At 39.7% G+C, this 13387-nt stretch overlaps 1 protein-coding gene and 1 long non-coding RNA gene across 5 annotated transcripts in view; one reads left to right on the top strand and one right to left on the bottom strand.

The window, feature by feature from the left end:
• Nucleotides 1-5799, bottom strand: part of LOC5568520 (polyadenylate-binding protein-interacting protein 1) — a 49036-nt gene extending 43237 nt beyond the window's left edge. Inside the window, exons 1-2 of one of the 3 annotated variants that reach the window (XM_021854147.1) lie at nt 5602-5799; nt 4941-5084 (exon numbers count right to left, since the gene is read on the bottom strand). In XM_021854147.1, coding sequence (XP_021709839.1) covers nt 4941-5022 — 82 coding nt within the window. In that variant the 5' untranslated portion in view covers nt 5023-5084; nt 5602-5799. The remainder of the gene's footprint in view (nt 1-4940; nt 5085-5601) is intronic. The other 2 variants (XM_011495061.2, XM_021854148.1) reach the window with 2 other exon arrangements.
• A 6002-nt stretch (nt 5800-11801) lies between these two features.
• On the top strand, nt 11802-12504 carry LOC110678028. Of its 2 annotated transcripts, XR_002501397.1 has the most exons (3): nt 11802-11922; nt 11987-12098; nt 12153-12504. It is a non-coding gene; the product is annotated as an uncharacterized LOC110678028 (long non-coding RNA). The 2 variants fall into 2 exon arrangements; XR_002501396.1 differs by having other exon boundaries at nt 11806-12098.
• The last annotated feature ends 883 nt before the right edge of the window (nt 12505-13387 follow it).

Raw genomic sequence — 13387 nt, 5'->3', positions numbered from 1 at the left:
GTAGAACTAAGCAAAATATACTGACATTTAAATTCCTTAATGGTAGTCAATCTTTAGGAAGGAAAATTTAGAAAGAAAAAACCTTCGTAATTGCAATAGGTGAGTGACAGTTAGAGGAAAAAAAGGATGAATCTAATAGTAAAAAAAACAATATCACAGCTCTACTCTACTAGTTCTTCTAGCAAGGGGTTTTCCGAGGTACTGCAACCGATGAGGAATTTGGGAAGAAGCCGTTGGAACCAATCGTCGATTAGTTCAATACCAGCTTGCTCATGCAGATCATCAGTGGGGTGCAAATAGTCCAAGTTCATCATCATTTTGAGAACTCGATTCTGTTTCCGTTGAATCTTTGTGCGATGAGATTGGGAACAGGTGTGCCATGCTTGGAAAGCGTAGGTTAAAGTTGGTCGAAACACAGTTTTGTACAGAAGTAGCTTAGTACGAACATCGAGGGCAGATCGTCGGTTGACCAGTGAATACAAGGCTTTTGTTAGCTTGTCACACTTTTTTAGACTGTTGGAGACATGTTGAGCAAAGGTCAATTTTCGGTCCAGCGAAGCACCGAGGTACTGAACAACTTCTGATCAGGGAATAGACTGTCCATTGGCTCTGATTTCGCGTTGCGGAAGGTTTCGAGAACTGCGTTTCCTCGAGAAAAATATGGCCTGAGTTTTGGTAGCATTGGCTTTAATTTTCCACTGCCGCTGGTACGCTTCCAGTGACTGTTGAGCTTGTTGCAGTTTTTCCACCACTACTGAAGCGTCTCGATGAGATGCCACAAAGCCTGTGTCGTCGGCAAACAGATAATACTGGACATCCGCTATCATAACCATATCCGCTGTGAATATGTTATATAGAATCGGACTAAGTACTGCTCCTTGAGGCACGCCGTAGGGTATTTGTTTCCTTTCAGAAACCTCGCCTTCGACAGCAACATGAAACGATCGGTCTTTGAGAAACGAACGTACTATTTTGGTAGTAGCGATAGGGAAATTGCCTCGATTCATTTTGTGGAGGATAGCTGCCTGCCACACAGAGTCGTATGCTTTTTCCACGTCAAGGAGTATCATTCTGGATGATTTACCTTGAGTGAAACCAGATCGAACCTGCTTAACTAGTCGCACCAATTGATGACACGTAGAGTGCCCTTTTTTAAATCCAAATTGCTCGTTTGGTATAATCCTAGAGACATCTAAATGTGCCTCGATGCGAATCAGAATAAATCGTTCCAGAAGTTTGCTGAGACAGGAAAGGAGACTGATCGGACGATAGTTTGAGGGAAGTGTCGCATCTTTGTTAGGCTTCGGGATGGCAATAATAACGGCGTGCTTCCAACGAGATGGGAAGTAACATAATTTCAGGCATGCCGAGAACAGTCTAGCCAATAGGACAATGCCTTTCCGAGGAAGATTTTTCAGCATAACATTCCTTATCTGATCTTGACCTGGGGCTTTCTTGTTTTTTAGATTGCGAATTTGCCTTTGTACGTCCTTTGGACGAACAAGCCAGGAATTGTCGGGAGCAGGATCAGCTTGGTCTAGGAATTCCAGAGTTCGATTGACGTCTTCTGTGGTTTGCGGATCACTTTCCATTGAGTTCGAATAGAATTTGGAGAAACTATCAGCAAGCACTTTAGCCTTCAGTGCTGGAGATGCAACAATTGTTGAATTATCACGGAGTGGCGGGCTGTACTTACAGTTGTTCCGCAATGCTTTAGTTATTTTCCACAGTTGATTGCTTCCATGTTCCATCGTTTGGAGAGTTTCTCTGAATTTGCGGAATCGAACCTGGTTACATTCCTCAGCGATTCTAGAGTTGAGCGAATGCACAATTTGCTTGTAGATGGGATCTCTTATCCGCATCCACTGGCGACGCCGGCGGTTTCGTAGTGCGATAAGCAATCGAGTGCTCTCAGGAACAGTCGGTGTGTCATAAGCGCGGATGTTAACTAGGGGAACTGCAACGTTCTCAGCTCCCAACAGTGTTTGTGTAAGCTGATCTATCGCTCGGTCGATGTCAGCTACGCTATTTAGAGCAGCATAGGACGGGTCTAGCAGGTCCAACTTCGAATTAACTACGCGTTGAAACTTTGACCAGTCAGCACGTTTGTAGCACCGTATTGAGTTCACGGATTCAGTTGGCTCGGTGTTGAGGTGAATATCGAATGTGACTGGCAGATGGTCAGATGACAACTCGTTGTGAGCTATTGGTTTGGTCATGTTAACCATATTATTGGACACGACAAGATCTAGAGTTGATGGTCTGCCTCGACCGGTAGGGTGAAAAGTGAACGTGTCTGGATAATGTATATGAAAGTTGCACTGCGCTACCACGCTTTGAAGAATGTTTCCTGCTTTGTTAGCCTTTATGCAATTCCATTTCCGGTGTCTTGCATTCAAATCACCAACCACAAACAACGGCTCGTTACTCCTCATCATGTTCCTCAAGTCGATGCGGTATTGGTTCCAATCGGTCGATGTTCTTACTCCCGCAAAATAGGCCGCAATGAAGCGAACGTTGATTCCGTTTTCCGTAGGTATGGAGATGCCGGTACATTTCACAGATTTTGTGGTTATATTCAGCGCGACAAACTTGATATCTCGCCGGACGGCGATTAGTACACCTCCCCCTCGCTCGTTTTCGCTGGAGCGTCGATCGAGTCGAATGCAGTTGTACCTTGGGTGGAAAAACGACGACGTAGGGCGTAGCCAGGTCTCGGTGACAATACCAACATCGATATGGAACCGATCGAGGAAATCGAAGAACTCTATTTTCTTGTTTGCTACAGACCTGCTGTTCCAGTTGACCACTCGTAAGGTTTGTAAATTAGACATGATACACATACTTGACCATCAGCTCCGAAAGAGCCATAAATTGCTGTTCTTTGTTGCGACATCCTTTTAGACGAGCGAACAAGTCTCTAGCTAAGCACATGAACTCAGTGAGAGTGAAGAGATCGTTGGTGTGTGCTGCTGACGCTTCATTTTCGGAGCTTGTTAGCACTTCCGAGTAGGAACGGAATGGTCGAGGATTTTGATGGAGCAATCTTGTTGGTTCACTGGTCGACTCTCCATTCAGCGATGGCCAGTTCGCAGACGTAGGTACGAAAGCTTGTTTGCTGGGTTTGCGCTGATGCTGATTGTTCTTCGTTGCTTCACGGCGTTGAAGATAGTTTTTTCTGGCGACACAACCGAGATAGTTAGCGGTGTGGTTGCCACTGCAATTTGCGCAACGTATTTTCGAACGAGTGGCAGCTGGATCTACCTTGCTTAAATCTGCTTTTACGGGAAGCGAGCATGAGGCTGAGAGATGTTTTTCCCCACACTTGACACAGAGTGGAGAGACATGACAGTTTTGCATTCCGTGTCCGAAACGTTGACATCGGAAACATTGCACTGCATCGGAAGTTTTTCGAGTGAAGTATCTCCACTTGACAACGATACTAAATAGTGTTTTCACCCTTTGTAGCTCCGACAGCCTGACCTTGCCTTTCTCGAAGTACAGCAGATAAAGCGTACTAACTTCGGGACCAATTTTCTTTTGCCAGAAGGTTTTGATATCTTTGGCATACACGTTGTTTGCTTCGAGTTCTTCCTTCAGCTGCTGAGTGGTGTAATCCGGAAGGCCGGACAAAATTATCTTCACTGGTTGGTTTTCTGCTGCAGTGTAGGTGAAAAATTCGACGCTAGATTCCTTTAGCGTTGAGATGATTTTCGGTTGGTGGATTTGGCCCTCTTGGTTACCACTGATGGATAGTTGAACGCCGGACTTAATCGCCTTCATGTGATACACATGCTGGGGAATATTGCCGATGTTGAGTAGTTCGCGAACTTCCTTGGTGCCCTTGTTGACAATAGAAATAGGAGGAAATCATCTCCTTTTTCCTTGTGATTGAGAACTGTTTCCCGAATTTGTTGGCAGCTCCTGCGATTCCATGTCGGTGGTTCCATCTAACAGGCTGAACTCGTTTGAAATTGGAACGTTTGCTACTGGTTGGGAGAAGCATTCCGGGTGACGGTGTGAGGTATCCGTTTTTTGCCGTTTTGCACCTTGAGTGTCCGAGGTTATGTCGCGCGCGGGTACTTTGTAATTACGGCGAATCATCACGTAGGAAGAACCGGACGATCCACCTTCATTTGCCCCGGCATGGTCCAGTTTTCTGGATGCCACTTTCACAACCTAACGCGAGAGTGATTGACTAAACAATCGATAATTGTTGAAAATTTAAGAGCGTTCCGATAGCTAGTAGGTACGGTTTGACAGTTGTTTGTTTACCCAATTTTCAATTTCTTTGGAGAATGAGTAATATTTAGATCGATTTATGGATAGTGAACAATAAAACACAAGATCTACACTATTATTGGTACACAAACTTGATGGTCGAAATATGAGTATCTGTCAAAGGTTACAAAATCTATAGTGGAATTAAAGTGTATAGGATGAAATTCGATTCTCATTTAAGAATGATAGTTCATTACATGTTAGGGTGATTAAAGGTAAACTTCTATCTGATTACACATTAGATCAGCTCCTTAGGATAAAAAATAAATCACAATGTTTCCACCAACGATATGGATCGAAACACTCAAGACATTCAAACGATAAAGGCATCATCATAATTTTCTTATCAGGATCAATCAATACCCATCGATAGTCGAGAAATGCAAGAGGAGAAACCTTTTGGGTTTCAAAACGCAGCACAAAACCCGTTCCCAGCTGAAACATTTTAGATAGTTTCACCACCCATTTGAAAACCTGTTTTCCACTATGTGTGCCTTTTGCCAAGATTTTTCTTTGTTCAATCGTCCCCCCTCAAAGAGTTCATGATCTGGAGCCAGCAGAACACCTAATTCCAGCACCAGCTTCCTCCATTTTCTAACCCTATTTAGCTATTTTCTTCATAAGATAGAATCAAGAGCTTACGGAACTGAAACACTTACCTTTGGCTTTGGGAGATCTCATTGCGCCCAGAGACGTTTCCGCCGGATTCTGCCAACCGCCAGTTCCACTATGGTGATCCATTTCTCTCTCTCTCTCTTTCAGACTTCCACTTTCTTTTCAAGAGGAACTCTCAATGATAATTCCTGTTGGGGGATTGGAAAGGGGGAACACTTGTTTCACAAACTTGATAACCTTTTCACGTTTTAATAATACGCTTTCACCGAGTATAAAATCTAACACAATACGCTTCTTTTGATTGATGTGCTTATTCCTCGTCGTTGTATGAAATCAATATCACTCTTTGGAACCACTTTTCGTGGCTATCTTTAGACATGAAATCAAATCCCTTCCCGAAAGCACTTCCGGTTTCTCTACTCTTCAAAGACACTGTTAATATCCAACTTTTTCTGCGTTTCCAAATGTTTTATATTCCATTTATCTCAGTTCCTGCCACGAAAATCCCAAAGCAACGCGATTTCGACCGTGTTCCGTATTTTCCGGGTCAGGGTGGCGGAACTGCCAGGAAGGGTAAAAGATGTCTCCCCTCGCTTCAAACGAAAATGGATGAATTGCAATGGAACGGGATTTTATATTGAACGCTTTCACGAGACGAATTCCGGATTCTGTTCGCACTAAAATCCAACCGCACCGGAAACTAACCTGGATGGAGCACGCAATTGCCGGAATCCTCTACGGGTTCACAATCCAAAACCGAATCAATCGAGAACTTAAAACGTTGAACAAATTTCGCAGCGAAATTATTTTCCTCTGAGAAAACCGAGAAAACACACACACAACACGCACGCAACTCGACTCTCGACACCAAACGCGAAAAGAAAACGTCGTCGGTCGCGGATTCGCCGTAGGGGAGGTGGAGGCTTTTGGGGAGTTGCAGCGCAGTCACGCAATTTGACAGATGCGTGGCGAAATTAACGGATATTTTCGCCTTCCACCCGAGGACTAGGAATGTCACATTGAAACGCTTGAAGCACTCTAAAAAGATTTCTATTCAGAATAAGGGCTAATATGAAAACTAATGCATTCTCAGTAAAATCGGTTCGAAGTTTAGCGGATATATTGCGCATTTCTTTCACCACTGGACTATCGCAGAAGTTTTTACAAGTGCGGAAACGCTAATAAAAGAGCTAATAAAATTGCGTCAAATCGGGTAGGTGTCTTTTGGGGCCCTTTTTTCACAAATCAAAGAATAAGTGCTCTAAAGACACCAATATAGCATTCAATGCAATCCCCAGGGGGTGGGAAACTTGGTTCATCTAAAATTGTGCCAATTTGAGCTGACTGTGTCGAAGTGAGTGACCTTATCGATATGTCATATTTATCTACAGTCAACCCTCCATGAGTCAATATTGGTTGGACCATCGACTCATGGAAATATCGAGTCATGGAACAGCTATGCTATGGAAAGCCGTTTGAGGGGATCATCATAGTAATCATGAAATTTGATTTTCAGTATGGTTCCATGAGTCGATACCGAGTATTGGAACATCGACTCATGGAGGTTTAACTGTAGTTGCACTGCAATAACTGGCAACACTGGTCGTTCCATGGCAGATTGTTTTTTTTTCAAAACCACTGATTGATCCAATAGATCATTAAAATAACCAAAACTGCCGCTATGTAATACATAGATAGCGCCATGGTTAACAGAACAGCAATGCTGTTACAATGTTAAATCCTATATGCGATGGCTCCGCTGTTTTGATGGGGCGAGTTCCAAATAAGTGACCTTCAATGATCCATTCGATTGAACAGATTCAATATCTAAAGTTTTTGATTGGCGGAGCCCAAGTAACCACAAGCATTATACATTATACCATTGCATTGATTTGATCGAAAGTCAACATTTTTTGCATTAATAATGTTATCATGCATTTATTCAATAACAGTCAAGCAATGATCAATTTGATTAACATTATAAATGCTTTAGCATTATTTTAATAGGGTCCTAAAGCCCTGTCCCAATTTTGGTGCCAAACGCTTAAGTTTAGGTGAAAAACATATATTTACTCAATTTTCTAATGTTTTCCGATGGTTTAAGTCCAAAAAACATTTTTTTAAGTTTTTTTTAATTTTGTCACATCCCTTGGTTTAAACTCAAATTTTGGGTGTATTTTGTTTTCCGTGTCCCTTCCGAAATGTCAGAAAGGAACAACCCCGGTGTTAAAAAGTTGAACCCTTGTAGCATTTTTGTCGACTAAGCGAACGTCAAACATGATCTCAAATGTCAAGGTTCATTTATGGATCCAATTTTTGAATTAAAGTTCTAATATGATATATCCGTTATGTGAGTGGAAAAAAAATGCTAAAGTAGTTGCAGTAACATGCTCTTTCGTGATATTAATTGAAAACAAGATTTCATTAAACATTTTAGGACCCTATTCAGCAGTATGCTAAGCGTTTAGAGTGAATATACAGTTATACTGTCATACAAGATTACGTAACCTCATCAAACGCACTCGAATCTGTAATAAATAAGTAAGACGATCGAGCACGTTCGCACTCGCTCATTACGTTTTGTGGATATGGAAGAAGGACAATTTTTATAATGAAATGAATTTCTTCCATCTTGAACTCCTATTTCATGATCTAAGGATATATGTAGTCATTCAGAATAAGGTCCTAAAGCCCTGTCCCAATTTCAATACCAAACGCTTTAGTTTAGACCAAAAACACATGTTTACTCAATTTATAAATGATTTTCGTTAATTAAAGTCAATAACACATTTTAACCAGAGTTAAAACTAGAAGCCCTGTCGACAATGTGAACGTCAAACATGATCAAAAGTGTCAAGGTTCATATTTGGAACAATTTTTGAAATTAAATTTTAAATAGGTTATAGCCATTATTTGAGCTGGAATTGCTAAAGTAGTTACAAGAACATGCTCTTTCATATTATTGAATAAAAACAAGAATACATTGAACATTTAAGGACCCAATTATGTTGTATTTTTATCTATGACGAGAATCATATGGAGGGAGAAGAAATGGCGATCAATTTCTCTTCCCTGAAATATTTTCAAAGCGCGAGTGCATTGTTTTGTGCGTAAAGTTCTGTTATTTACTCTACGAGAAAAAATCAAATTCTTTCTATTGATGTTTCATTTGTTGAGGAAATGAAGTCACTGTTGTTCAATCGCCGAACAGAATTCTTCCTATTCGTAATAACTGGGCAAATAGTAATGGTTAACACACACAGTGTCTTCGTTAATAAAGAATTTTTATCCTACCTTATCACATCAGCAGCTTTAGCACAGGACACCAACGTGCCAGGCACCTAGCACACCATAATCCTAGTTGTGTGTGGGTATAAATCCTTATTCCAACAAAAAAAATCATTGTAAAGAAAACCATTGAAAGGTATCCAATTAACTTATTGTTTTGTTTTGTTTTGACGCAAGCCCTAAATAGCCCTAAATGTTGCCCTGAAGCTGCATCGAAAACGTTCTACAAGCTCGATCAATGTTAATAAATCTTCGATCTGTTTAGTAGAATACCTATAAGTAGATGAAAAATCGAATTTAGTACTATACCATTTAATTCCACTAGAGTTTGTACAGGTCCGTCACACTCGGGCTCAGATTGGGTACCACTTCTAGTACTGCATTTGGTCCCTCGGTAGTGCAAAAGGTACCCAAGTTTGACAGATCGCAGTACACTTTGAACGGCATTCTAGATTACCTTATGAGCCATAAAATTTTGAGCAACTGCAAGGGACATGGGGGTCTTTAATTTGTCTTTGGTTTGTATCCTTTGACAGATACGCGTATTTCGACCTCAGCTGTAAGGCCTAGGTTCTGAGTGTTACGTCTGTTTGTCTGTGCTTAAATGATCGTTATAGCTTCAATATATAATCAAACTGTCAACATTATATATAGTTATGAATCCATTACCACACTATCGGCAATCCGAATTCACATGTAAAACACGTTAATTTACAAAATTTTTGCAAAGTTGGCTGTAAAATTTGTTAGCGATTTCTTGATTTTCTGATACCCGGCGCACATTACGGGTGCACGGTTTACCAAAAAATAACATGTCAATAAACATGTCACGCGTGGATGGCAAATGTAAGTCCTTGTCATGTTAGGCATACTAGTTGTACTAAAATCTAATCAAAGTAATTGATGTCGCAATAGTAAAACACGTCGAAATTGTATTAAAAGCCTTTGCTATCAAACCAAAGACAAACCTTAACAGAATTACAAGTTTTACGCGTTATTTCACCTTGTCATTAGACACGACAGATCCACGTTGAAAAGAATACGGATCGAACGTGTGGATTATTTTCAGTATATATTATACATAATGTACCCTAAATTTACAACCATAAATGCTTTAGTAGGGCTTGTGCATTAAAACTGCTTTACCAAGTATTGCATTAATTTGGTTGTTGTGGGGCCCTTTCCCACTTTAATTATGCTTTGTAAAGCTCTTAAAGATTATGTCACTTTAAAACAAAATCTGATAGCACACTATAGAGCAAACATACAGCATTCAGATATAGCTTCGTGGTTACTTGGGAGGTTGCTATTTAGATTTCTGAGGATATTTAAGGTAAGTTTTAGGTAAAATTATGCCTTCAATTAGACATTCATATAATTTTGAAGTCCAGTGGTAAAGCCATCGAACGGATAATGATCGTAGATTTGGATGCCCACCAGGGCCCCGAGGATGCTAAAGTTTCCGAATTGTAGTGGGTGACCGTGATCATGGAAGAGCAAGCTTTGAGGCCCATTTATAGTGCATTTGTTATGCTGCTGGTAGTGTTGTTAAGATCTGACAATGCAATGGTGAGTTACTTTCGAATTATCCTACACGGAGAAAACAGAAAATACTAGTTTGCGTAGTTTTTATTGCATTCTCAATATATTCAGTTTTTATGCATTGCACAGCATTTTACTTTACACTGTAAACTCGACATTACCCTTTAATGTGGAAAAAATACCCATTTTTCCTTGATATATGGAAATGTCAAAATAAAGAGTACTTTCAAATTTTAAATAAAGGGTATTTTTCTCCCATTTCGAAGTTCGAAGCATTTACCCATTAAAGGGTGAAAAATTTCTTGAAGCATGTGAGAGTGGATTAGATCAATCATTCATGGTGGATGGTAGATTTGGATTGAAAATAGTGTAAAAAACATCACAGATACTGCCAAATGTAAGTACAATTAATTTATTCTACTACTAAGTTCTAATCGACAGAAATGTTTATTTTCAGAATGCTTTTGGTGTTGCATTCAAATTATGGAATCCAAGCCGAAGTTAGGAGGCAGCATCTTCCGTCACCAAGATCTGCTGCTTTATACGGGAATGCCTGCAATGGGACTACATGGACCAGCTCCCCAGTTACTAAGTGATGCAGGACACATACCCTGAAGAGCGATATTCCCGGCTTTGCTTCCAGCCGATGAAATTTACCAGCAGTTATCCTGTTCCTTCTGTGATTTTAATGAAAGATAGGTTTTAATAAATATATCGTTGTTAATCCTACCGTTTAGAGTTTGTTGTTTTATTTATTTTTATTAGAATTATTTTAAAAAGATTGAATTATAAACAAATAAAACAGGGTGAATTTTACCCTCTTTGCTAAACAATTTATTATGGATAATGGGTAAAATTCACTCGTTGATTTGACGTACAGGCCCTTTACTCTTTAATGAGTACAGGCCCCTTACTCTTTTTATGAGTTAAACTAGTTTCTCTCAAAAAGGGTACTTTTTTACCCTTTAAAGGGTACTTTGGTCTTACAGTGTATACTTTCTAGTGCATAAGCCATTTTACGAAGCCTGGTCAAATGACAGGAGACCTGGGATTTTTCAATCATCGACGTCAGTTTTCGCGATGATGATGGTTGATGACTGTGCGCATTTCTAGCGTAGCTTTTCATCCAGGCGAAAACTTAAATGGAGGAAAATTATTAAAATATGTCTGATCACAAAAGTGCTTTTTTATGTGCAATATGGGTAACAAAGAGGTAGCTGATACAATAACTAGGTGTAATGTTGCAGTAACGAACATTTTTGGATCTCTTTTTTGTCATTTTCTCCATGTCCTCGTTTGGTAAGATGAGGCGTTGCTGAAAATCACGCTGGATTTAATCCCAGGTCTCCTGTCAATTGACGCCGTTGCGGCGATCAGCTGTTCCGAAACGTCTCGTAAAATGGCTCATATCTGAAATATATTTCGAGAGAGATTCGCGATAAGGGCCTATCTGACAATTCAATAACAATGAGAAAATAACCAATGAAATTCTCATGTGCAATTTTTAATCCCAATTGGAGAAAATATACTCAAACTTTAACCTTTTCACTTTAATACACATTTTATAAACCTAGTTTTAAAATCCTCATCAATACCACACACATCTCCTACAATTTCCCTAGCTATTTCGTACTAAAAAAATATTATAAGGTTTCACCTTAAACGCACTCAAGAATGCCAGTAGCGCCCAATGTTATGAGCCTGTAATCGATATTATTTTCAGTGTCGCCTATTACTTTTGCGCCGTGTTTACATTCTGGTTTCAATTAAGCCCGCCATGTACGCCTTGTTTATTTTTTGTTTGCAGTGTCGCCGTTTACTCTCGCCGTGTTTTGATTTCGATTTCAGATGCGCCCATCACTTTGATAAACAAAAACACAGGCGTAATCAATAAAGTGTGTGGTTTGGCATGAGGTGAAGTTTCGTCTTCTACAAATTTGCGTTTTTTGAATAGTTAAATTATCGATAGGGGAAAAGTTCAAGTGCAGTGAATAGACAATCGAGCTACAATTTCAACGCTATATTTTCTTAAATTGTGTACATTTTGTCAGTTTCGCCTGATTCGCGAATCTTTCTAGATTTTTCACCGTGCATTTTGGGCTACGTTGTTTAATCTCGGGACTTATCAAAATTTAGCTCTGTTTCGGTTGCGTCAGTTTCAGTTAGCTGTTTTCTTTCACAAAAAGCAATAATTAGGTATTTGTTGCTGAATTTGTCGGTTAATTTTAGTGATATTGGCAATTTGGAGCTTTTAATCTAGGTTGTGTACACACAGTGGCTTCCGGAGAAAACCGGATCGGTGGAAGATCGATGAATTCCAGAAAAGAATCAGTACGGATATCAGGAGTGACTTCAATGGAAACTGAAAAAATGTAAGTACTGTAAAACCGTTCCACAAACGCATGCATTAATTTAGTCTTTCTTAGTAGACTTCCTGTTGCCTTCCACCACATGACCGATCCATAACTTTTCCCGGAGCTGAGCTCGTCAGACAACCAGAGATGGCAAACGGATCTACGCCATAAGTTCGGCGGCAGTTTTTCCAGCATGATGACCACAGTTCCGGCAGTAACATAATAAGAACGAGTCCGCAACGGAAGACAGTTTTTCGACACCAAAACGAGCAAAACCTAGGAAGTGAAGGATTCATATTGCCAACTATGCTGTATTATTGTTTAGCACATTCAGTGCGGATACTTATATTTAGGATCAAAAGAACAAAGCTGATGAACTTATTGCGGGAGGTTTAATAAACATGATGAAAAATTCGTTGAACTTGATTTGGTTAATTCAAGACTAACAATTCAAAAGGCCTCATCTCCAAAAAGTAAACAATGAGAAAAATGCAATCTTGTTTTGTCAAACAATAAATCAAATTTAAATTATGAATTTAAGCATTTTATGTTATTTTATCGTCCAGAAAGTCGATGGATAAACTGATTTATAGCTATGAATATTCATTACTATCATTTTAGCAAAAAATCCTGCTAAAAAAACGAGTCAAAGGAAATGAGGCTTTTATTTCACCAAAAGCTATGCAGCCCTTTTCATTTGTGCCCATAGACGCCGGCCGACGCTGATGAGGCCTGTGAGTTGACGCCTTTGTTTACTCTAAAATGTGTTGAGGCCTTCTAGTTGTGGCTTGTTTTTTCATCATCTTCAGATGTGGCCTTTTGAAAATCATTTAATATTCATGATAAAATACGATAATTGAAGTGTAGAAGAGTGTTACGTGGTAAAGCAAGGTACATGGGATCTCTGCAGCAAGAGGAGATTCGTGCGGTCGATTAAGTATGTGATTTATTCAATCATCGTCATCGATAAACATAATGGATGTGCTAAGCGTGAGTGTTGTCGAGCAATTATATGGAAATATTTGTTCAATTGAAGTAATATTTCAATTGAACGTTATGTTTCATGTAATTGTAACGAAATCGTGTTGTTATCAATAAGTCGTGAAGTACAGACATGCTGACACAGGTATTATTAGGTAGCATGATACAAAATACATCACTCCACAGGAACCCGACGAAAAATTTGATTATGTTCGCTGTTGAGACTATCGCTGTGTATTATGTATCCGGTAGAAATCAAGACCAACATTTATTTATAATTATTGTTTTCTCGGGCCCCGTGCGTCGCAGCTAATTTGTGAATAGTG

The sequence above is a fragment of the Aedes aegypti genome, chromosome 3, assembly GCF_002204515.2.
Source record: "Aedes aegypti strain LVP_AGWG chromosome 3, AaegL5.0 Primary Assembly, whole genome shotgun sequence".
Lineage (NCBI taxonomy): Eukaryota > Metazoa > Arthropoda > Insecta > Diptera > Culicidae > Aedes > Aedes aegypti.
Note: the sequence above shows the minus strand (reverse complement) of the source record. Positions and strands in the feature narration are given on the sequence as shown.